Source organism: Barbus barbus (genome assembly GCF_936440315.1).
Source record: "Barbus barbus genome assembly, chromosome: 3".
Taxonomy (NCBI): domain Eukaryota; kingdom Metazoa; phylum Chordata; class Actinopteri; order Cypriniformes; family Cyprinidae; genus Barbus; species Barbus barbus.
The window spans coordinates 31,035,095-31,058,348 of record NC_136731.1 but is presented as its reverse complement, the minus strand read 5'-3'; the positions used below and the strand labels follow the sequence as shown (position 1 = coordinate 31,058,348).

At 40.9% G+C, this 23,254-nt stretch overlaps 1 protein-coding gene across 2 annotated transcripts in view; it reads right to left on the bottom strand.

Moving 5' to 3' along the window:
• Positions 1-79: 79 nt before the first annotated feature.
• The window catches only part of LOC306849289 (multidrug resistance-associated protein 1-like), a 29,882-nt gene continuing 6,707 nt past the window's right edge, over positions 80-23,254 (bottom strand). The window contains exons 10-32 of one of the 2 annotated variants that reach the window (XM_079384219.1): positions 22,566-22,727; positions 22,376-22,468; positions 22,086-22,289; positions 21,823-21,969; positions 21,534-21,621; positions 21,211-21,280; positions 20,006-20,132; positions 19,164-19,340; positions 18,836-19,003; positions 18,567-18,753; positions 18,318-18,350; positions 16,317-16,368; positions 8,099-8,237; positions 7,803-8,010; positions 4,805-5,115; positions 4,152-4,351; positions 3,905-4,031; positions 3,726-3,827; positions 2,570-2,716; positions 2,283-2,441; positions 1,931-2,097; positions 1,661-1,855; positions 80-1,519 (exon numbers count right to left, since the gene is read on the bottom strand). In XM_079384219.1, the coding sequence (XP_079240345.1) occupies positions 1,411-1,519; positions 1,661-1,855; positions 1,931-2,097; positions 2,283-2,441; positions 2,570-2,716; positions 3,726-3,827; positions 3,905-4,031; positions 4,152-4,351; positions 4,805-5,115; positions 7,803-8,010; positions 8,099-8,237; positions 16,317-16,368; positions 18,318-18,350; positions 18,567-18,753; positions 18,836-19,003; positions 19,164-19,340; positions 20,006-20,132; positions 21,211-21,280; positions 21,534-21,621; positions 21,823-21,969; positions 22,086-22,289; positions 22,376-22,468; positions 22,566-22,727 (3,372 nt within the window). In that variant the 3' untranslated portion in view covers positions 80-1,410. The remainder of the gene's footprint in view (positions 1,520-1,660; positions 1,856-1,930; positions 2,098-2,282; positions 2,442-2,569; positions 2,717-3,725; positions 3,828-3,904; positions 4,032-4,151; positions 4,352-4,804; positions 5,116-7,802; positions 8,011-8,098; positions 8,238-16,316; positions 16,369-18,317; positions 18,351-18,566; positions 18,754-18,835; positions 19,004-19,163; positions 19,341-20,005; positions 20,133-21,210; positions 21,281-21,533; positions 21,622-21,822; positions 21,970-22,085; positions 22,290-22,375; positions 22,469-22,565; positions 22,728-23,254) is intronic. The other variant, XM_079384220.1, reaches the window with a different exon arrangement.

Here is a 23,254-nt window from a genome sequence, read left to right as displayed (position 1 = left end):
AATTGTTTTCCTTCTCACTGTGACAAACCATTTTGAGAGACCGATTTCAGAAGTACAACACTGTTAAAACACTGACAAAAGGCCCTTTACAAAAATTTATTCATATTTCCCCTGTACGTATAAGCCTGATTTATGAAACTAAGCACACTTAAAACTAGTGCATGTATACAAATATCAAATAATAGCTTCATGTTTACATACAAATCATATAAATATGTAACAAATCAGATATATATTTTTCATTCAAAGTGTCTCTTTGTCAGTTCTTTAAAAAAAACTGATTGGCCTATAAAAAACTCAGAAGGCTTAAACAATCTAGAGTGGAGGTACTGATAAATGATACAACATGGCACACTCAAGCTTACATTCAACAAATATATGGTATACAGCACACAGAGTCAAGCACACAGCACACAGCTCAGTAGGTACGGCCATCTACAAGACAACCTGTCTTGAACTACTACAATTTGTATCTGACCTTAAAGTGGCATAGGGCAATTCCTACTTGTTTTTAAAACATCACTCTCAACAAACCTGAAAAATAAACCCTAGTTTGAGGTTTTTAGAAGTGCATTCATAATTTTTTGGTGAAACGATCACTGAGAAATAATAGTAAACAAAGACCATAAATCAAATACACCAACTAAATATATTACCATTGAAAACAGAAGGTCAGTGTAGACTCTACTGTATGATATTGGTAAGATGAGGCTTAAGTCGCCATTAGTGGGTGATACCCAGCAATAAATGTTATATGATAAGATAATTTGATATAAAGAAAATAAATATTGTAACAGATTTTCTAAAACTATAAATAAAGATTAAATGAGAGAAAACAATGGCTATCTGGAGATGAAACTAGAGTTTTCAAATGTGTTGCTTCTTTGCTAATTGAGAATAGCTTCAAATATTAACTTTGGCTTGGGATGAAGTACCTCGTGCTCATGGAGGGATTTCCTTTCCCAGCAGCTGTTTGGTCAATAAACAATTGATCACTGCATCAATGGTACACTGCACAGAGAAACTTTGTTCTTTACTCTTTCTAGTGAAACAAATGTTGAAAATATAATTGTTTTCATTACTAACAATCAACCACTAGCAGCAAAGTGTGGCTTAGTGGTAAACTGAGAAGTCTTCCAAATGAAAACTGACAACAAAAACAGCCATGAAAAAAATCTAACTAGTTTCAAACCTGATGCCAAAATGTTGGCATCAAACAACCTTTAAAAGCAGCATTTGTAGAGAAACCTTTAAAATGTGATGGAAAACTACAATAGCTGAGGATGGAGTGGTGTCATGTTCACACTGTGTGTGTGAGCTCCAGGCCCACAGAAGAGGTACCTTCAGGGTCCATGTCTCGCAAGGTCCACTCTCCAAGGGCTCTAGTCAGTGATATAGCCCCTCTACTTTTCAGACCAAACCAGAGTCTTTGGCCATCTTGTAGAAAATTCCCTTCTTGGCAATTAAATTGGACGGCGAATCGAATTCTGCCATCTGGCCTTTATCAAGAACCAGCACCCTTTTAAGAAAACATTGAAGGAACATTTTTTTAGCATTACTATATAACAATTATAATACAGTGTGAGTGTAGTCTTTCAATTTTATTATTATTTTTTATTATTTAATATTCATAAAGTTTTATTATTGAAAAAAAGTTTACCTAGTGTAGTCCATGATGGTGTTGAGACGGTGTGCGATGGTCAGAACGGTGCAGTCCTCAAACTGAGTTCTAATAGTGGACTGTATCAAATTGTCCGTCTCCAGGTCTACAGCTGCTGTGGCTTCATCCAAAACCAGAATCTTGGTTTTCCTCAGGAGAGCTCGAGCCAGGCAAACCAGCTGCCGCTGACCCAAACTGGAGCCCAGAATATCCAGTCAGATCATATGTTAATCAAATGATGAATAAAGATTGTTGAAAGGAGGTTTGTACCTGAGATTCTCTCCTCCCTCTGAACACTCATGGTTGAGTTTATCAGGCAGGCCAGACACAAAGTTCTTGAGATGTGCGAGTTCCAGAGCTCTCCAGACCTCCTCATCAGTGTAGCCATCAAAGGGGTCCAGATTCATACGCAAGGAACCAGAGAACAGCACTGGATCCTGAGACAGAGGAAAAGGTGTTTAGAAATACAAAAGAAAAACAAAAAAAAACTAAAAGAGTAGAATTTTCTTTGACGAGTTAACTAAATAATTCTGAAAGCACTTCAACAGTTTGAAAACTTTATTACTGATGTCCTCAAATGAGTGCCTTTAAATCAACGTTTGGGTGTATTTAAGTGCGGTACCTGAGGAATGATTGTGATTCTGGATCGTAGCTCATGCAGGCCCAGCTCCGTGATGTTGACTCCATCTATACAGATCTCTCCCTGAGCTGCCTCAATGATGCGGAAGAGCCCTAATGTCAGTGAGGACTTTCCTGCTCCTGTCCTACCCACAATTCCCACCTAAGAAAAACACACAAACACATACACGATTAACGCTGCATGTTTATAAAGAAATTTGAGGTGAAAAAAAGTGTTTACTGATGAAGAAAGCTTGAGTGGATTCTGAATATTGTAATGGCTCCAGGCACCTTTTCTCCTCCCTCAATGTTGACCGAGATATCAGAAATAGCCAGCTCTAAGTCCTCTCTGTATCTCAAGCCAAAGTTGCGGATTTCAATATGACCAGTGGTTGGCCAGCCAGCAGGCAGAGTTGAGTGCTCCAACTTCCATTCAGCCTATTAATGACATTAATGCAGCATAGACATTAATGCAGCATAGACCAAATCTCAACAATCCATCTTTAACACTGAAATCAGAAATACATGAAGTTAACTTGAAACACTTTTGGGACATTTACATGTCTTGCAGTGTGACATGCTGTAGTTCATCTAAAACTATTTGAATTAGCTGACTGCTTATTACACTACCGTTTAGAAGTATGGGGTGGGTAGGATGTTTTGAAAGTTTTTGGAAAAATATGTCTTATGCTAAACCAGGCTGCATTTACTTGATCACAAATACAGTGAAATCAGCAATTTTGTTAAATATTTAACAATTTCAAATAACCGTTTTCTATTTTGACAATTTCAAATGTAATTTATTCCGGTGATGCAAAGCTGAATTTTCATAAACCATTACTCCAGTCTTCAGTGTCACATGATCCTTAGATATCTTTTTGTGTGTGTGTGTGTGTGTTTGGAAACTGTGATACTGTCTTTAGTCACTTTTTATCAATTTAATGCATCCTTGCTGAATAAAAGTTTTAACATTTTAATGTTAGTATAATGAATCAAATTTTTATACGTAATCATTTAAAGAATAATTAAAGTCACTTTTAAAAATCCATTTGTCAAACTACCAGTCCATTTAAATTGAACAAGTCAAGAAAAAAAGTTCATTAGAAATAGCAAAAATAATAAAACCTTGACCAGTGGTCAAGCATACCAAATGGCAAAAAGAGTTCAGACAGACTTTTCTTTCATACGTTAATACAAATTGTAGCCTAAAATCCTGATGTCAGCAAAGAAAAAGTCCATTGAGACGTCAAATAAATTACCCAAAGCTCCGGAAACTAGTGCCACATCTTGTGGACACATACCATCCCCCACCCCTCCATGTGTGCTAAATATCCTCATCTCTCTAGTACAGTGTGAGATAAAGGAGGAAACCGGGCTAATCACAGATTGGACTCTACACAAGAACAGAATGAACACACACACACACAATCTGCCTGCCTGCACTGACCTCTTTCTCTGTGTCTCCATATTCCTTCACCTTCTCCACCGCCACTATATTAGTCTCCACCTCAGAGGACATCCGTACCAGCCAGTTCAAAGATGTTGTGACCTGTGAGAAATACGGAACTACTAAGGATTTGGGTGTACATTAGGTCTGCATCTCATCATTTTAGAAGGTAGACTGACCTGCAGCGCATAAGAGATGGACAGCCCCATGATACCTGGACTCAGACTGTCCCTGGCCATCACTGCAAAAAGTGCTGCAAATGTCACAATACAGTTGCCCACAAACTCTAACCTCACTGCCAACCATCTGCAGGACAGAGGCACAAAAACACACACAAATAATTAACTTTCCACAAAACACTAATACATCAAACTCAATGACACCTAATAGGCCTAAAAAACCTGTTGATGTTCTGTGAATTCTCACCGGTTGGCTACAATGCTGGGGAAATAAGCTTTTTGGTTGTGGTCCACTCTGCCGTCACTTTCTCTGATGAAGCGTTGCTGCTCTCCAAATGCTCTGATCACACTGGTGCCCAGCAGCGTCTCGTTGAAGTGCGTGTAGACAGGAGAGCGGCTCACAGACTCCAGTCGTTTCAGTTGCCGAGAGGACGCCACATAGAAACGCTAACAGAGACAAAAAGGCAAATGTTAGAGCAGCACCCACCATTACTACACTTACACCGTTCAAGTTTTAGATCTTGAACTAGGGCTAGTGAACTAGTGAAATCGAAATCACGATTAGACCGAAGCTGCGCTCGTCATGCGTTTCTTTCAGTGAAGCATGGTTCTGTGATCAGCAGTAAATCTCCATCCGAAGGCCAGAGGGCGCTCTCGCATGGAAACTCCAAATTAAAAGAGAACTACGGCTCTGTATAGTAAATGCTGCTCCATCTGAAAGCATGTGATGGAGATTTACTACTAATCACAGAACCAACTTTACTGACAAGATGTGCATGACAATCACACTCAATTAATCGTGCAGCCCTATCTTGAACCATTTCTATTTAAATGTTTTTTAGCCTTAAGAATTACTAGCCTTTCCTGGCAAGCAGCTGCATGGTAAAATAACTGACTGACCTGTACAAAGAAGTAGAGCAGGCCCAGAGGCGGAATGATGATGGCCACCAGCGGTGTGGCGATGAGGATGATGGCACATGAGCCCAGTACATTAAACATGGAGCCCATGAACATTTTTATGATGCTAGGGATGACCGAGTCAATGGTGTCCATCTCTTTGGCAAAGCGGTTGACCAGATTGCCACTGGGTGTGCGTTCAAAGAAAGACATGGGCGATCTCAGGACATTGTAGAGCATTGTCTGGTGCAGGTAGCGGGAGGCTAAGATCCCACCAATAGACACCGCCACAGAATAGCAGAACACTGCAATGCCTGTCAGAGAGAAAATGAAACAGAAAAAAGAAAGAGAGAAATCTGGTCTTTCAGAATCAAACTGGTTACTGGACATATATGCTAAATATTAATAAATTAAAACAAAATAAATAAAAATAACTACATGTAGGTATATTAATGACAAAAAAAAAATTATATAGAAGGATGCCAAGCTGCATAAAAATGCATTACATTCAGGGTGCTTTCACATCTGTTGTTCGGTTCATTTGGTCCGGACCGTTTAGCCGTTTTGGTTCCTTTTCACACCACACTGTTTGCTCTGGTCCGAACCAGCTGAAACGAACCAAAATGCAGTCACGTGACAACATCCGCGTCACTTGTTGGCTAGATGTGTCTTTGAACGCGTTCCCTAAACTGCTTTTTGATTGGTCAGAAAGAGCGTGTGGGAAAATTGATATAGTAAGTAATTTTATTTGTCACATACATAATCATACAGAGTATAACCAGCAGTGAAATGTAGGTATTATAGAAGAAATACAGCTTGACATGAGGAGAGGGGGGAGAAAAAAAATAATTCACAGACTATATTCTTATGAGAGTACAGTGTGAGAACAGAAAAAACACCCCAGCAACAAAAAGCACAGTCAATCAACAACAAAGTCACACGACTGCAACAGGGGAGTAATCCAGTTTCCGGCAAGCAGCCATCCGGTCCTGCAGCCATTCTCGGCGCCGGTCGGACTCGCTTGTCAGGCTGGCGGAACAAAGCGGCGAAGGCGAGCAATAGGGGCTAGGAGGTGAATGCATATCTGTGTATGTGCCTGTGGAGCCGCCATGCTGGTATTCAACTCAAGTTGTCTCAGTCCGCAGAATGTGATAGCGACACAGCACATTGCTATGGAGACAACCTTGATCTGGACCCAGACAGTGTCAACAATCCGCAGGTGTCTGTAGAAGGGGGTAAGGAATGTGAGAGCGTCACGCTACAGCGCTCTTCCCGAGTGGTTTCCCAGCACGCCTTGTTCGAGGTCGTGCTGTTTTGAGAAAGCCGAAAGAAGATAAGATTGTTTAGTCTTGGTGCGAGTAGCCGTATTCCAATTTTCGCGGCACCTCTCATTGTCCATTCTGGTCTCCAAATCCATCAATTTTTCTTCTCAAATCCGAAAGCTTCTCTGTGATGGCATCCATATTGCGGTTAATAGTCTCAGTCTCAGAGCTGACCGCTCTGCCCACTGCTTCAATCATAACGGTCAGCCTAGTGAGGCTTTTGACAGCTGTACCCGTTTCCTGAATTTTACGATAACCCAGGGCAAAGCCTAATCCAATCAGCAGAAGACCTGTTATCATGGTTCCGAATAGGTAGATATCTTCAATGTCCTCCACGGAAAGAGCCGCCAGACACACGACCCGCCACCTTTCCCATGCGTCCATCGTATATCCAGCTGCGAATGTATCGCTGGGACAATCAGGTTCACCCGAACCTAAACTTCTCGTCGAGAAAATTGTGTCAATTGCATTGAGAGACCAGTTGATCAAATCCATGATTTTTCAGTTTGGAGAGCAGTGCAGAGAGAGTCTCTCAAGTATTAGACAATAGACGAGACGAGAGAGCAAAGCAGGGAAGGGAAGGAAGGGGAGGAGGGGAGAGAAAAAATGCGACCGCCTTCGCTGAGAGCCAAACGAGAGAGTATGGTCATCAGACCAAATTTCTATGAGGCTCCGCACCTCACAACCCCAAGTTTGTCCGCGACCTGCCATGCTAAACTGCAAATTGTCAACAAACACTTCCTCATCCCATAATGCACAGCGCAGCTGACTACGGCAGCTGGTTTAGTCCAAAAATGTGCAGTTCTTTTTGCAGTTGGGTCTGTTTGAGGTCGGATCGCGTTCTCACCATAAACGAACCGCTCCAGGGTTCGTTTGAAAGCGTGCCGAGATCACCTCTTCAAGGAGGTCTCGGTACGCTTGTTTGGTCTGCTTTTGGTGCCCTCCAGAGTACGATTGCTGCATTCTCACCTGCCCAAATGAACCGCACCAAGAGGGAAACTCTAGTGCGATTCAACCGAACTAAATGAGGCAGGTATGAAAGCACCCTAAAAACATATTCTTAAGGGGCAATTTAACATTTATCTGAAATAAAAACACTTCACACACAATTTTGACATTAAACAATACTCAATTTTACCTTAAAGTTTAAAAAATATTATGAAAATACCATCATTATTCATTTGCAACTATACATCACAGATATAATTGAGATGTTATTTAAAAAATATATTTTAGTGAATTTTGGAAGTTATTCCAAAAAGGTATTCCAATGATGTAATTTTGTATTTAGAAAAAGAAAAACGTTGGCACACCAAGAAACATTTTTTATGGTTTTAACAGTGACCATATGCCTTGAAATTTCACCGTTGGTTTATGGTGCTTTGGTGTACCAACTTTTCCCTTTTTGTGATTTTTGTACTTGCTCACTCTCACTGAGATTTCTGCCTGCTGGATGTGTGCACTTATAATTTTTGCCGAACTGTTGATTCCATTTGAAATATTTACTGCTAACTGAAATATTCATGTTAAACTGCAGCCCCCAAAATACAAGCCCTGTTAAACCCTGAGGTAACCTTGAAACCTTGAATACAAGTTGTCATATTAAAAGCAGGCTTTCAGGAATTTAAAATGGGATTATATGCAATAATACACAACAACATGGATGTCTCTTAAATCACCTTGTGAGAGTCCGAGGGCTCCATACACCCCTAAACGCATCTCTCTGTTGGGCTGTGTGTTGTTGATAACAGGATCATCTGTCCAGAGACTGAGCCAGTAGTTTGAGCCCAGAGAGGACAGATGATGACAGAAGAACAGACAGATACTGAAGATGGACAAGGGCAAGCCGATAGCCTTCATGTACTCCCAAAACACAGACAGCTTCACCTGCACAACAAACAACATTCACCAAATCTCAAAATCAGATGGAAATACCATGATCTCACATCCTGACATAGAGATGGCTGACTCATACCCTGCCAGTGTTGGCCTTGTCAGCCTCAGTCAGTCGGGCAGCTTCTGTAGATTTGGTCTTCTTTGTGGCCACAACATCAAGTTCAGTTTTCTGTGGGTTTTTACCTGTGCCTGCAGCATTAAGAGAGGTCTGACTCTGCCTACAGAGACACAGAGAGCAGGCTAGCAAATAATGTAAAAATATTATTAGTACATGACTTTTTTTTGGAAATAGGCTAATTTTACAACTCCCCAAGAGTTAAACAGTTGAGTTTTACCATTTTTGAATCCATTCAGCCGATCTCCGGGTCTGGTGGTAACACTTTTAGCTTAGCTTAGCATAGATCATTGAATCAGATTAGACCATTAGCATCTCGCTCAAAAATGACCAAAGAGTTCCGATTATTTTCCTATTTAAAGCTAGAGTCTTCTGTAGTTACATCATGCACTAAGACCGACTGAAAATTAAAAGTTGCGATTTTCTAGGCCGATATGGCTAGGAACTATACTCTCGTTCCGGTGTAAAAATCAAGGAAATTTGCTGCCGTACCATGAGTGCAGCAGACGCAATGATATTACGCAGAGCCTGAAAGCAGTCCCCAGCTATATCATAACTAGTTACCTAGCTGGGACTACTTTCAGGCGCTGCGTAATATCACTCAATTTCCTTGATTATTGCGCCGGAATGAGAGTATAGTTCCTAGCCATATCTCAAAGTCAGCGCTTCATTCTGGATCTCACAGCGCTGTTTAGTGCTCGCTAGTAAACGCATCTGCTCTAAACTTGCGCTCTGATGCCATAAGTTAGCACATATCGATGTCTGCATGAAATACCTCTGCTTTTTATTAATGCTATGTTGATACAGTAAGCGTTAATCATTCCAACGCGATCTTAATTTGAATCACATAGGCTAAACATAAAATAATAGCCTATAAAATGTCTACATTCACTACTGAACTCGGATTAAAGTTAAACTGAAACTTGGTAACAACTCAAATAAGATATGGCTTAATAATTGATCTCTGTAGATTTAATATATACAGTGATTTGCATTAAACTGTAAGCCCTCATACTACAAATAAAAGAAAATCATATATGGAAATATTATCTGTGGCAGCTCTTTGATCCCAGGCCATTTGTTTGTAAGGATTAAGTTTCATTCATTCATTTATTTGATCGTTTATCATTGTTCGGCATCTCTAATAATAATGAATCTTTGACTTGGTTCATTATTTATTTGCACAGCATCCACAATAAACATCGATTCAAAGCAGCTTACAGTAAGTTCTGTTACCTCTATAATGGCTTAATTCTTTACACAGAGCAGATTTACTGGGCAATATTGTGATTGTGGAGGCTATCCTATAAGCCTCGGCATGGATGGCATGGTGTTCTCAACATGTAGCAGAAAGATCCCAAATCCAGTCATTAGCTCTCTTTGGGTGATGTTCCCGTTTATTATAAAAGTAGAAAAAAGGGTATTTTACATAAAATGGTACTTCACCCAGTGTTAATAAAATGCTGTTGTGCTGTCGGTGGAATGGGTGCTCACGCTACGGTAAGAACCGTGTGTTCCCCACCGTCCACACCTTTCCCTAACTAATTGCCACACCTGTAAATATACCCAACTCCCAGTGACGTGCCACTCAGTGCAATACTCCCCTAAGTGGCTAGAATGAGTAATAGCTAAATTAACCCATCTAAAAGGTGAATATAAATGGCTCCTACACCCCGGCCCCATAATTGTGAATATTTAATTTAATCACAATTACCCAAATTACCTAATTTAAACTAAAGGAGCCATTTGTGCAAACGCTAATCTAAGTGAAATCTTCTCTTGAGCCTAGGAGCCCATCTGTGGTCGGATCATCTAATCAAGACCTCATTTATGACACTTCGGCTTCCATCAAAAGGCAGATCTTTGTTACAGGCCGGTCCAGCTGACCCGTTTTTGTCTTCAGCTGAACTGAGCGGACAAAGCCTTTCTTGTCAGGGTACGTCTGCGTAATTTTTCCCATCAGCCAGGACCCTCGTGGAGCGACAGGGTCCATTATGACCACGATGTCTTATTTGTTTATTTTTGGTCTCATCCACTTCTGTCTCTCCTGGAGTAGCGGTAAGTATTCCCTCACCCAGCGCTTCCAAAAGAGGTCAGATAGAAACTGCACCTGCCTCCATCTTCTCTTCATGTACAGGTCATCCCTACAAAAGAGCCCAGGAGGGAGGTATGGCTTTGCCTTTAAGAGCAGAATGTGATTGGGTGTAAGTGCTTCGAGATCATTCGCATCGTCAGAGGCCTTTGTGATGGGACGACTATTGAGAATGGCTTCGACTTCACAAAGAATGGTATGAAAATCTTCGTCATCTAGTATTTGAAGTCTAAGCGTGGAAGCAAGGACCCTTTTCACAAGACGAATTAGACGCTCCCAAACCCCCCCATGGTGAGACCCAGCTGGAGGGTTGAAGGACCATGCTAGACCACTCTGCAGTAAGGCATGCTGAATCTTCTGATGGTCTAACTCAGCAATGGCTTCCCTTAACTCCCGCTCAGCTCCTATGAAGTTGGTGCCATTGTCTGATGTCAGATGTGTCGCCTGACCTCTGCGACACATGAAACGGCGAATGGCATTTATGCATGAGTTAGTGTCTAAAGCATAAGCAACTTCGAGATGAACTGCCCTACTTGCCATACAGGTAAAGAGGACGCCGTAACGCTTCACTCTGCCCCGGCCTTTCTTCACCTCCACTGGCCCAAAGTAGTCGACACCCACATTTGTGAAAGCAGGTAAATCCGGCACAATTCTCTCTACTGGTAAATCGGCCATTTTCTGTACCCCCGTCTTTCCTTGGAGACGGCGACAAACTACACACTCAGAGATGGCCCTCCTGCAGGCAGAATTAGCACGAGTAATCCAGTATTGCTTCCTGAGAAAAGAGAGCATGTGATTTCTACCTGCGTGACCCAGCTGTTGATGGATATGCTTCAAGAGGAGTTTGGACACATGTTGGTCTTTGGCAAGAAGGACAGGATGTTTTTCAACTTCAGGCATGGCAGCCCTACTAAGCCTTCCTCCCACCCACAGCAATCCGTCCTCCAACACTGGGTCCAGCTTGTAGAGGTCACTGTTTCGTTTGACAGATCCTCCGTCTTTCAAAACAGCAATCTCATCAGAAAACCTCTCTTGTTGGGAAAAGCAAATGATGGCACCTTCTGCCCTCTCAAGGTCACCTGTTGTCAGTGACTGTCCACGGAGTGCCAATTTTTCCCTTTGCATCTCTGCATAAAGGTAGTTGTTTCTCTGGCCTCCATTGTCATGGCCAATACTTTCGGAGGCTTCAAGAACCTTTCTCCATTGGGACAAAGTTAGAAGCACGTCTCGGAGTCTGAGCATCTATGCCACAGACATTCTCAGCTTCTTAAATTCTGAAAAGTAGCTTAAAAACACTTTTGTTGCATTTAGTGGACCATAGGAGACAAAGGCATTCACCAGTTGGTTTTTCTTCAGCTCAGGGTCATCCACAGAGATCAAAGCTTGTTCTATGATGGTCTTAGGCCATTCCACTTCCCCCTTCAAGAGAAACTCTGGTCCCTTCAGCCATCGCTCGCATGCAAGGAATTCTTCAGCACTTAGACCCCTGGATGCCTCATCTGCGGGATTCAGTCTTGTGCCAATATGTCTCCACTATGCAACGTCTGTTTCATTTCTAATTACAGCCACCCTATTGGCCACAAACGTATGAAACCTCCTGGTCTCATTTCCAATATACTTTAAAACAGTTGTGCTGTCTGTCCAGAATACTGATGGGTGTAGACCAAGCTGCAACTCCCTCTTCAGCATCTTGTCCACCCGGACGGCCAGGACAGCAGCAGTCAGCTCAAGACGAGGAATTGTTGTTTGCTTTAAAGGAGCGACCCTAGCCTTGCCAAAAATAAAAGCAATACTGACATGGTTTCTCTCATTCTCCATCCTGAGATATGATGCAGTTCCGTAGCCATACTCACTGGCATCGGAGAAATGATGCAACTGCAGGTGAGTAGGTGTTCCAAAGTCTTTTGGCTTGATGCACCGATCCACTGTGAGCTCAGCGATGTGATGGAGATTAGCCAGCCATTTGGACCACTGCTCGGAGAAGACACAAGGTATGCTGGCATCCCAGCCGATGTTCAGCCTGCACATCTCCTGCAGCATCCTTTTAACAGGCAAAGTAAATGGTGCAAGAAAACCCAAAGGGTCATAGATAGACGACAGCACAGACAATATGCCACGTCTTGTATGTGGGCGCTCTTCTATGGCTATCCTAAAGGTCAAAACGTCTGCATCTATACGCCAATGAAGACCAAGAGCTGTTTCGACAGGACTTGCCTTTTGATCCAGATTAAGCCCCCTGATGGTCTTGGAGTGTTGTGACTCAGGAATACTGGCCAAGACTTCACTGCTGTTACTTGTCCACTTCAACAGACGGAATCCTCCCTTCGCACAGGCTTCAGTCAATTCATGCACCATTTTTATGGCTTTGGCCTCTGATGACACAGACTTTAGACAATCATCCATATAAAAATTTTGGAGTATTGTGTTCAGAACACTAGGTTCAAAGTTGTCTTTATAGTCTTGCACAATTCTCCGCAGTGCGTAATTTGCACAACTGGGCGAAGACACAGCGCCAAAGAGGTGAACCCTCATCCTATATTGCATGGGAGCTTGTCTTATATCGCCATCAGGATACCACAAGAAGCGTAAAAGGTCTGTGTGCTCCGGAGACACCCTCACCTGATGGAACATGGCTTGGATGTCTGCCATCAACGCTACACGTTCCTGTCTAAACCTGGTAAGTACACCAAGTAAGGTGCTTGTGAGGTAAGGCCCCTGCAACAGCTGTGAATTCAATGAAATTCCTTTAAATACCGCAGCACAGTCAAAAACAACTCTAAGGGTTTTCTTTTTTGGATGGTATACCCCGTGATGGGGAATATACCAGACCTTGCCGTCAGCTCGCTTCAATTGCTGATGTGGTACAAGCTCAGCATAACCCTTTTCAATGACTTCAGAGAGGAAAGCTGTGTACTCTTGATGATAATTTTTGTTCCTCTTGAACTTCCTGTAAAGACTTAAGAGACGCTGCTCTGCGATGCGGTGGTTGTTTGGTAAGATGACATCTTCAGCCTTAAAAGGCAAATCAAAGCAGTAGTGTCCTTCATCAAGCTGAATTGAAGACTCCATTATTTGCATGAACCTTTGATCCTCTCTGGAAAGACACACATCGTCTGATTTTTCATTGAAATCCTGATTGTATTGGGCAACCAATAAGTCTTGTAGCTTGGCGACTGAGATCCTATTGGCAGTGACAGCAGGACGACCCATCTTGCCTTTGCACGGCTCACCACCTCTCAGCGGACCATTCACGACCCACCCCAGTAGAGTCCTGACAGCATATGGTCCTTCGCCTTGGCTATTTATTATTTCCCATGGTTCCATGAGCTTCGGCGCATTGATGCCTATCAACAATTCCACCTCTGCCTCAAAACTGGGAACTCTAATGCCTTCGAGGTATTTCCATCCCTCTAGGTCCCGTTGAGTGAGAATGTTATTTCTGCTCACAGGCATGGTCCTCTGAGTATAGACTTCAGGTAAGTCCAGGAAGTTTTCTTCATTCAAGCCAGAAACCTTGAGACCACTAAGCAAGAATGTGTCTATAGACCTCTCTTGACCAAGAGTACGAAGAAGAATGCTAGTCTTGACTCCTGAAATATTCAGTTTTCTCATGAGATGTTGAGTACAGAAAGAAGCTGAACTCCCAGGGTCTAGAAAGGCATAGGTGTTCACAATCGTGCTCCCGGACTTGGCCTTCACCTGTACAGGCACAATAGAGAGAACACATTCATCACTTCCAGCCCCAATATGGTCACATGTCTCCAATGACGCAAGTGCATTATTGACTGACACTTCCTGTGTTTTAGATTCAGTGTGTAGGACAGTTGGATGTTTGTGTTTACATATATCACATGTCAAAGGCTTGTCACATTCCCTGCTCATATGACCTCTCCTCAGACAGCTGAAACACACTCTGCCTACTTTCAGAGCATCCAATTTCTCCCTGTGTGTCATCTCATCAAGCTGTGAACACTTCTCAACTGAATGCTGGCTCTTACACACACAGCATGACTCTTCATCATTCTTCTGTGAAGCTGGCCCTCTGCGCTGTTGGTGCCAAGCTGCTGATGTAGTTGGTCCGAAGGCAGTTTTGATGGCAGCAACAGTAGCTTGCCCTCTTCCAGTATATCTGCTCTTGGGTTTAAAGGAGGGCTCTGGTGGTGTACCCTGTAAGTCACCAAAGAGAGGATCAGACAGAATCTTTACCTGACGCTCAATGAAGGCCACATTTTCAAACATAGACAATCTAGCTGTAGCCAACTTAGCCTCAACCTCTAGCTGTTCCTTTTTCCTTTTCAGCTTTGCCTTTTCCATTTGAAGGGCTTCTTCTTCAGCGTCAATATCATGCATTTTTTTCAAAGCAGCTGCAGACTGTAAAAGTGCAGCCCTATCAGCCTTTGCCTTTAAACGTACATAAATAATGCTGGAAGCCTTTGAATGGACAGAAGAGTGATCTTTATGTTTTGACCCTTTACTTGAAACATTAGATATACTATCTTCAGGCCTTATGTCAAAATTTGTTATAGACCGCACATCAGGATTCTCATCGTCCTTTTTTGCGGCAGCATCGGCCAACCATTTCTTCACATCTTTCTCAAATTTATTGATTTCCTCTATTTTCTGTGTGAGCCAATGTTGTTGCTTGTCATGTTCAGGGTCTGGCATAGGCATTTCCAGCAAAGTAGTTTGAGTTTCTAAAGCCTCATTGCACAACGTAATGTATTCGCTTAAACATTTCTTCACTTCAAACACAGTTTGAGATGTCCTTTTCTCAGAAAGAACCTCTTTAATCCTTTGCTTAATTTTATTAGCTTGCATAATTTGGGATTTCCGATTTTTTTGCAGATTTTCAAACAGCATTGTAAATCCCTTAACTGTTAATTTTCTTGTGCGTTTTCCCAAATCATCAACAACAGAACTAAACTTATCAGGAATATCATTTTCGTCTGTAGACACAAAAGCGGTCTTAGCCTTATCAGGCAAGTTTTCTTCCTCTGCACTCATCTTTGTGCGTTAAGCGGGTCAAAGTCAAAGCGCTCAATAAACAGCACAGTTAACTTTACTTAGGCGGAGGCAGCCAACAGCACACACAACACCGCACTTAAAGTATTCCAAACATTTCAATTTCGAGATTCAATTTCAAATCCACCTTTTTCCAATTCCATCGGCAGAAATATATTGAAGTGTACCCACCAGCTTTCCGTGGTTGCGGTCTGCACTGGATAACAGCGTGAAGACTTACAGGTGTTTCAATTAAGACCTCCAGGCTCCGCGACAGGTAAGCAATCCAATAAGACAGGCAATCCTTGCGATATCCAAACGATCAGGACACTCCTGTCCAATTCAGAAGCGTATAGGTTCTTACGTTGTGGAGGCTATCCTATAAGCCTCGGCATGGATGGCATGGTGTTCTCAACACGTAGCAGAAAGATCCCAAATCCAGTCATTAGCTCTCTTTGGGTGATGTTCCCGTTTATTATAAAAGTAGAAAAAAGGGTATTTTACATAAAATGGTACTTCACCCAGTGTTAATAAAATGCTGTTGTGCTGTCGGTGGAATGGGTGCTCACGGCTACGGTAAGAACCGTGTGTTCCCCACCGTCCACACCTTTCCCTAACTAATTGCCACACCTGTAAATATACCCAACTCCCAGTGACGTGCCACTCAGTGCAATACTCCCCCAAGTGGCTAGAATGAGTAATAGCTAAATTAACCCATCTAAAAGGTGAATATAAATGGCTCCTACAGTGATATATAACAATGCTAAACGATCCACTGTTTAAGATCTAGCTATGTATTATCCCCTTTAAAAATAGGCTTTGCTGCTCTAATCAAAGTGTTTTAGCAGCTAGCCTGTAGTGAAGGAGAATGAATAATGAATATTTGCAGACAAACCACAGAGCGATTGTTTTAATTAAAGAGATTTACATATTAGTCCGTTTTATTCTAAGAGTACGCAAGATGGTTTTCAAAAAAAATTAATCGTAAACGGTCGGCTTTTTTCTGTGGTGATTTGCGTGTTTACACCGTGACAGCCCTCGACACAGTGTTTATTCATAACAAATAAATGAATCAGAGTCATCTCTTACCCCAACACGGCAGCAGGACCTCCATTCTCAAGTCCTTTCCGTGGGACTGCTTCTGTGGATGAGAAAATATATACTAAATCAGACAGAATTACACGCATCTTCCTGCATGCTTCATGCTTTTCCATGTCCATACTTACACCGATGACTCCTTAAACAATTCTAAGTTACAGAAGACAAGTTCTCTCATTATTATCTATAAATCATGTCATTCAAAAGCGCCTATGCAACAATGTTTTTGCAACAAATTTTGTAGTCAAGCAGTAATAAAACACCAAGCCGCACTTGAGCACAAACATGGCTTTATTTAATGGGGCAATAAAAGGCAATTATAATTGACCGTTCGCAAAACCCGCCCACCCTTAGTTACTGTTGCCATGTCCGACAAACAATGCCGCTCTCACGCTACACACGTGTTCGCAGTGAAAAATACATCGCAGAGCAAAGAGAAAACTGACAACACACCAACAGGTTACTGCTGATATGAAACAAGGTCTCAGGACCCTCAGCTTTTAAATTGAGTCATTTTTAAAGAAATTCAAACAATAAATACCGTTTTGTGGCTCTTCAATGTGTCGTGACAGATCACTGTATTGATGAGCACACGTGCATATATACAGCTCCCGATCGGGGCGAAGTTCACGGGATTGTGTCCACAGAATGATAAGAGGACACGTTTGAACATATTTTATTAACACTCAGTATTTAACTTAAGCGCTGCAAGCCATGCAAACAGCGCCGGACATGACCATTTTTGGTACCATTTTATGGTACCAAAACAAGTACTTTAAAGGAATACCTAAGTTTATTGTATTACCGTGGCAGCCAACAACAGCACAGCTTAACCCTCCGCACATTTTTATATTTAGTTGTATTGAAGAAGTTTCAATTCAGTCAATCATTTTTACCCCGTTTTAACATGTATTTCTATGGAGACAGGCCGCAGCTGTCGGGCAAGATGGCGGATAGCAGCGGCTGCGCATAATCTCTGCGTTCTGATTGGGCAGATCGCCTGTCAATCAAGCTTTTTGCGAATGGTCAATTTGCTTCTAAGCAACCACACATCTCAGGCCAGCTGAAATGAAAGACAGTCTATCAAAACTGTAGACACTAAATCAATGTTTTAGGCTCAGAGGTGTGGGTTAAGGTTAGAAGAATCACCAGCAGGCTGCCTAGCACCTCGGACACATGAGGAACTAACACAGTGACAAGACTGGTGAAGGTCAAAGGTTGAAGTCATTCACAGTGCTCCATTCTAACAAAAATGATGAATGTAAATATGTCCTGCACAGATTACAAAGACGTTTCCCTGGATATCTTAAATTAAGTTATCTTATTTATAAATATAATTTCTATTTTAAATAAATGTTATTCTTTTGAACTTTTTTTCAAAGAATTATATGCATTATAATTAGTCATAATGGTCATTGTAATACATTATATCTTGTCGTAAATAATTACAAATTTAAATTTAAAATGCATAGTGTAACAATGAATTGATAAGTGTTATAATGTATTCACTGTGGTTACAATTATTTATGAGATAGTAAAACACATTACAAGGCATAATTAATGTATTATAACTACTTTTATAACGCATTCTGCATAAAGGCTTTATTTATTTATTTATTGGTCAAATAAATGCAGTCTTGGTGAGAATAAGAGACTTCCAACAGTAGTGTATTTTCTCAAAAAGTGTCATACATGTATTATGTAGTAACTCACATCATTGCATGGCTCTCAAGTGAGTTGAGATGGGATCCAATTCTATTACTATGAAAAGGGGTACCATTTACTCCATCAAAATGAAGCACAGTGCAAGGATGTGTAAAAAGGTAAATCTAAGGGTTGTGAGATATAGTTCAATAGTAATGAAGTGGGAAAGTACTAAAACACCTCAAATATTTCAGGCCTCAGACCAGGATAATAAGCCCTAATTCTAACATGCAGTACAGCCAGGCCAATTCAATTTATATTGCCCAGGGACAAATTGCACCCTCAAACCTTCAGATTTCCCTTTTTCGTCCTCTGCCTCCCCTGAAGAGCCAACAAAGGGGACACAACAAATAAGAACAAATGGAGATGAAAACACATGCATACAGACCAAAAAAAGACCACTAGACACAGATTAATTTTGAAAATAAAGATCACACACAATGTGAACAATAGTAATCATTTAGAGGAAACAGCTATGTGAAAGGACAGATGCATGAAAGCATGAAAGAAGTTCAGATATGAGGAGGCCAGCCTCACCTCCCACTGACTCCTCCACCTCCTCCTGCTCTGTGTTGGAGTAGGTACGCAGGAACTCAGCAAAAGCACCCTGTCTGCCCAGCAGCTCGGTGTAAGAACCCATCTCTGTGATTTCCCCATCCACCATCACCAAGATCAGGTCAACCTGGGGCAGGAAGCTCAGCCCATGGGTCACCAGAACCCGAGTCTGAAAGAGTACCGTGTGTAAAGTGAAATCTCTATAAGAGATGTATACATATTTGGATAATATATAGCTAAAATGGCCTTACTCTGCCCTGTAGCAACCCCTGAGGTCCGATGACCTTCTCAAAGATGTGTTTTCCCACATGAGCATCCACAGCAGAGAGTGGGTCATCCAAAAGATACACTCCACAGTTGCAGTACACAGCCCTGGCCACGCTCACCCGCTGTTTCTGACCTCCAGAAAGATTGACGCCCTAAGATTACAATGTCACATGATTAACCCAAATGAGTGCTATTTAAATAATGTCAGATTGTTGCATTAAAAGCATGGTGTGGTACCATGCAGCATTAACCTTCAATCTATCGTGCTTGTATATGACAAAGTGTAAGAATCGTTCTAAAGTCTTTATTTACCTTCTCCCCAATCTCTGTCGAGTCTCCTCCAGGTAGGATCTCCAGGTCTGGTAGGAGAGCACAAGCCTCCACCACCTTCTGGTACCAACTGTCTTTTGCCTCCCGTCCAAACAAAATGTTGTCTTTGAGAGTGGCATTTTGGATCCAGGCCTGCTGAGGCACGTAAGCCACAGAGCCCTGAAAAACATCAGATACTCAGTGCATTTCTTTATCATCCTATTATTAATGTTATCCAAATACACAGTAGGCCCAAATTTCTTGGACCGCTTTGAAAAACTGATGTTTTTCTTTCATACTGTTCTTAAGCTTCATTTTAACCTTAAATGTCTTTAAGGCATTGTTATTAATAAATCAAAACAAAGAAAGATTTTGGCATGTAATGAACCACTTCTAAATCAAATAAATACATTTTTGGATAATTTTCAAATCATGTGGAGTTGATGTCAATCAAGGGAACAAACCAAATACTAAGACATAACGAAATTCGAACTTTAATTAAAATTTTCATTACATTGTTATGCTGCTAATATAATGAAACAATGTAATATAAAAGCTATGAATATTTTATAAAAATAAAAAAAAAATACATAAAATATTAAATAATAATTTAAAATCTAGTGGTCTGAAATATTTGAGCCCCAGTGCAAACAGTACATAATCTATTTAACTTCAATTCACCAAAGCACTTAAAGGGTTACTCCACCCCAAAATGAAAATTTTGTCATTAATAATAGTAACCCTTTAACTGGGAAAAAGCCACTGTTTCCACACAAAATCATTTCAGGCAACCTTGCTATAAAGAAATACAACATCCAGCACAAGCACATAGCTTGTGTCTGTACCTTGATCAAGACAGATCCTTCTTGCTTCTGCATCTCTCCCAGCAAAGCTGAAAGCAGAGAGGATTTCCCTGAACCCACGTGCCCTACCACAGCAACAAGTGCCCCCTCAGGGATACACACATTAATCCTGAAGAGACAGAGAGACGCGCTGAGACAAGAACAGATACAAACAGCAAGAAAGAGTTCAAGCAACATTGTGAACAAGCAACAGAGGTGGCATTGTGTCGTGAAGGTATAAAAGAGTTCATTCATTCAGATTTCTTCATTCACTTCATTGTTGATTGAAGATTTCAGGCAAATCCTTTAGAGTGTACTGATTGAATTGTACTCCGAGTGAACAATAATGCAAGTCAAATTACACAGTTCAATGCATGATTCGAAGTAAATGAGATGGAAATTAAGCTAAGATTGAAAGCAATTCAGAAACCCAAATTTCATTATCCCTCTCATTAATATCAGTGGAGATTCACCAGATTACATTTCCTCTGGCGATTGATGCTCTCCTGTATCGGGGTTCATGCACATGTACTTGCCTGTAACGTCCTCAGTAGCTGTTTCACTGGATCTGCTCTATGTAACCGCAATATTCATGTCAATGCTAAAAGTCATTTTGATGCCTTGAATATAATAACAACATTTGTGTAGAGTACATAGGGCTGGGAAATGATAACGCATATTAAGCACAAAAATCAACTGATTTTCATGACATTTTGTTACAATAATGGTTCTAACGTTGGCAGAAACAGTACTGAAATACTGTAAACTGTGGCATTTATTGCCTAATAAACAGACTTTTGCACTGCTGCTGTTGCATACAACAATAAAAACACTGTATGACCAGTATAGTCCTATTCAAATGGCAAACAAATGACTAATCAGTCTTATGTTAGACTTGCAAGACTTGTCACAGACAGGTTGTTTATTAAGTTAAAGAAACATTCTGAAAATAGTTTTATTATAACAAATTATACTTCAAATAAGAGTGATAAAAGTGTTATCAAAAGTATTGTATTTGTTTAGTTGTGACTAATTGTTGAAGGAAATTGGTGCTTCTTTAAAAGTAATAAAATAATTGTACATGGAATCATTCATCAGAATCGTGAAATTCCGTACTGTTCCCATCCCTAGTACTCTATAACACTGAACAAAATGCTATTCATTGGATCATGTAGTATTTCTTTTACACACAAGGAAAATGGTGTTACCTCTTCAAAGTAGGGGAGTCGTCTTTAGACCAGCTGAAAGCTCCGTCCACAATCCTGATGCTGTCAGGAGCTGAATGAGCAGGAAACAACAATTAAGTCTCTTAAGTGAACATCAAAACACACAGGATGTCTTTAAACCCACAGATCTACTGAACAGCTGCTACTCTCTCATACAATGCTGTTTTATGTCAGTCTGTGGAAACTGTTTGGGGACTGGAGTGCTTTGTGAGTCAAACATGCATAGCATACTAAAAAATACACGCCACAGAATGACACATTTGTTTAATTCCAGATTTGAAGTGCTTGTGAATCACTCGACTCACATGCAGTGATGGCTGGCCGTTCAACATTGTCTTCATCCAACTCCTCATGGGACAGAAACACACGCAGACGCTTCATAGATACACTGGCCTGATGGAAGAAATACATTTCATAGTCATAAAAAAAAAAGTTCCTGGATTTCTGTGTTAACCAAGCTATCCTTCTTGATCCGCTCACAAAGAGCCCAAAAAACTTTTGAGATGTGACAACTTATAATCACATTCTAAGGTATTTCAAGGTTCACATTCAACGTTTTTTAAAAAAGAAAGAGAGAGAGAGAAAGAGTAATACCTGCACCATGCTGCTGATGACCATGGGCAACATATTAAGAGGGAAGCGCAGGATGTTGAACAAGGCCAGAGAAACGAACGCCGCCTGTGCATCCAGAATATTATGTTCATCCACTAACACATATACTGCGAACGTGGAAAGGGCAACCTTTGTGAAAGAGACAAGACGACAATGTCACTGCACAACCATAAGGTAGCATCAAAAAAAGTGGGCATAATAATGAAAAAGCCCATGTAGGACTAGAACTCAAAGGCACCACCTACCAAAAATGGTGCGCAGACCCAAGTAAAGGTTGACACAGCACCAAGGTAAGCAGTCTTCTTCAGCACAAGCAATTCACTCTCTCGGATGGCAGAAACTTTGTCTTTGAATGCCAGTTCCCATGCGTAGAGTTTAAGGACTTTAATGCCATTCAGCACCTCATTCATAAGCTTGATCCTATTGTCCTTGCTTTTCATTTGGGCAACCTGTGTGTGAACGAGTCAGATTAACAAAGATGATCTAATTAATGAAATTGAGGAAAATTAATCTGCTGAGAAGGAAAAGTACAAACCTGGTAGGTTTTGGTTTTCATGGCAATGACTGCATTTACAGGAACCATCAGCACCATCACAGCAACTCCGGCAAGCACAGAAGGACCCAGATTCTTATAACAAAAGAGAAAAAAAATAAATAAAAACCGGTATTAGTGATGTGTAATGGAATCAGCATACAAGCCAAGACACCTTTGTGTAGGCACATACCTGCCACAGGAAGTAAAGGGCCAGGATAACCTGCAAAGGTGCTGACCAAATCATGTTGATATAGGTGATGAGGTCCATAAAACGCTGAGCATCTACAGACATCAGATTCACAATCTCTCCAACAGTGGATGTTCGTCGGGCAGCATTGGTAATGACCAAGGCCTTGACAAAATAAAGGAAAATATTATAAAATCACCACACTACCATACATTTTTTTAAATTTAAATGAAAAAGAAAATGTAAAAAAATTACTTTTTTCAGCAAGGACGCATTAAATTGATCAAAAGTGACAGTAAAAGACATTTATAGTGTACATTTATAGTATACAGCTTTGCAAATCACATGAACAAAATACATTTTACAATATATTACACAACACAACAAATTTTAATTGTTTTCTTGATCAAACAAATACAGCCTTGGTGAGCATGATGTTCTTGCACCAACACATTTTCGAAAAAACATTCAAATAAAATCTTATTGACCACAAAATTTTGAGTGGTACTGTATATGCACTTTAAAAGCCATATTTCTTAAAAAACATTTTAATAAAATTGTGTTCCGAGAGTTAAAGTATGGCTTATTCACATTTTTTTTTAAAGTTATATTTTTGCCATTTATTGCCTTATTTATTAGGACAGGACAGTAATTTAGACGGGAATTAAAATTCCACAAGCTGGGGCTCGAAC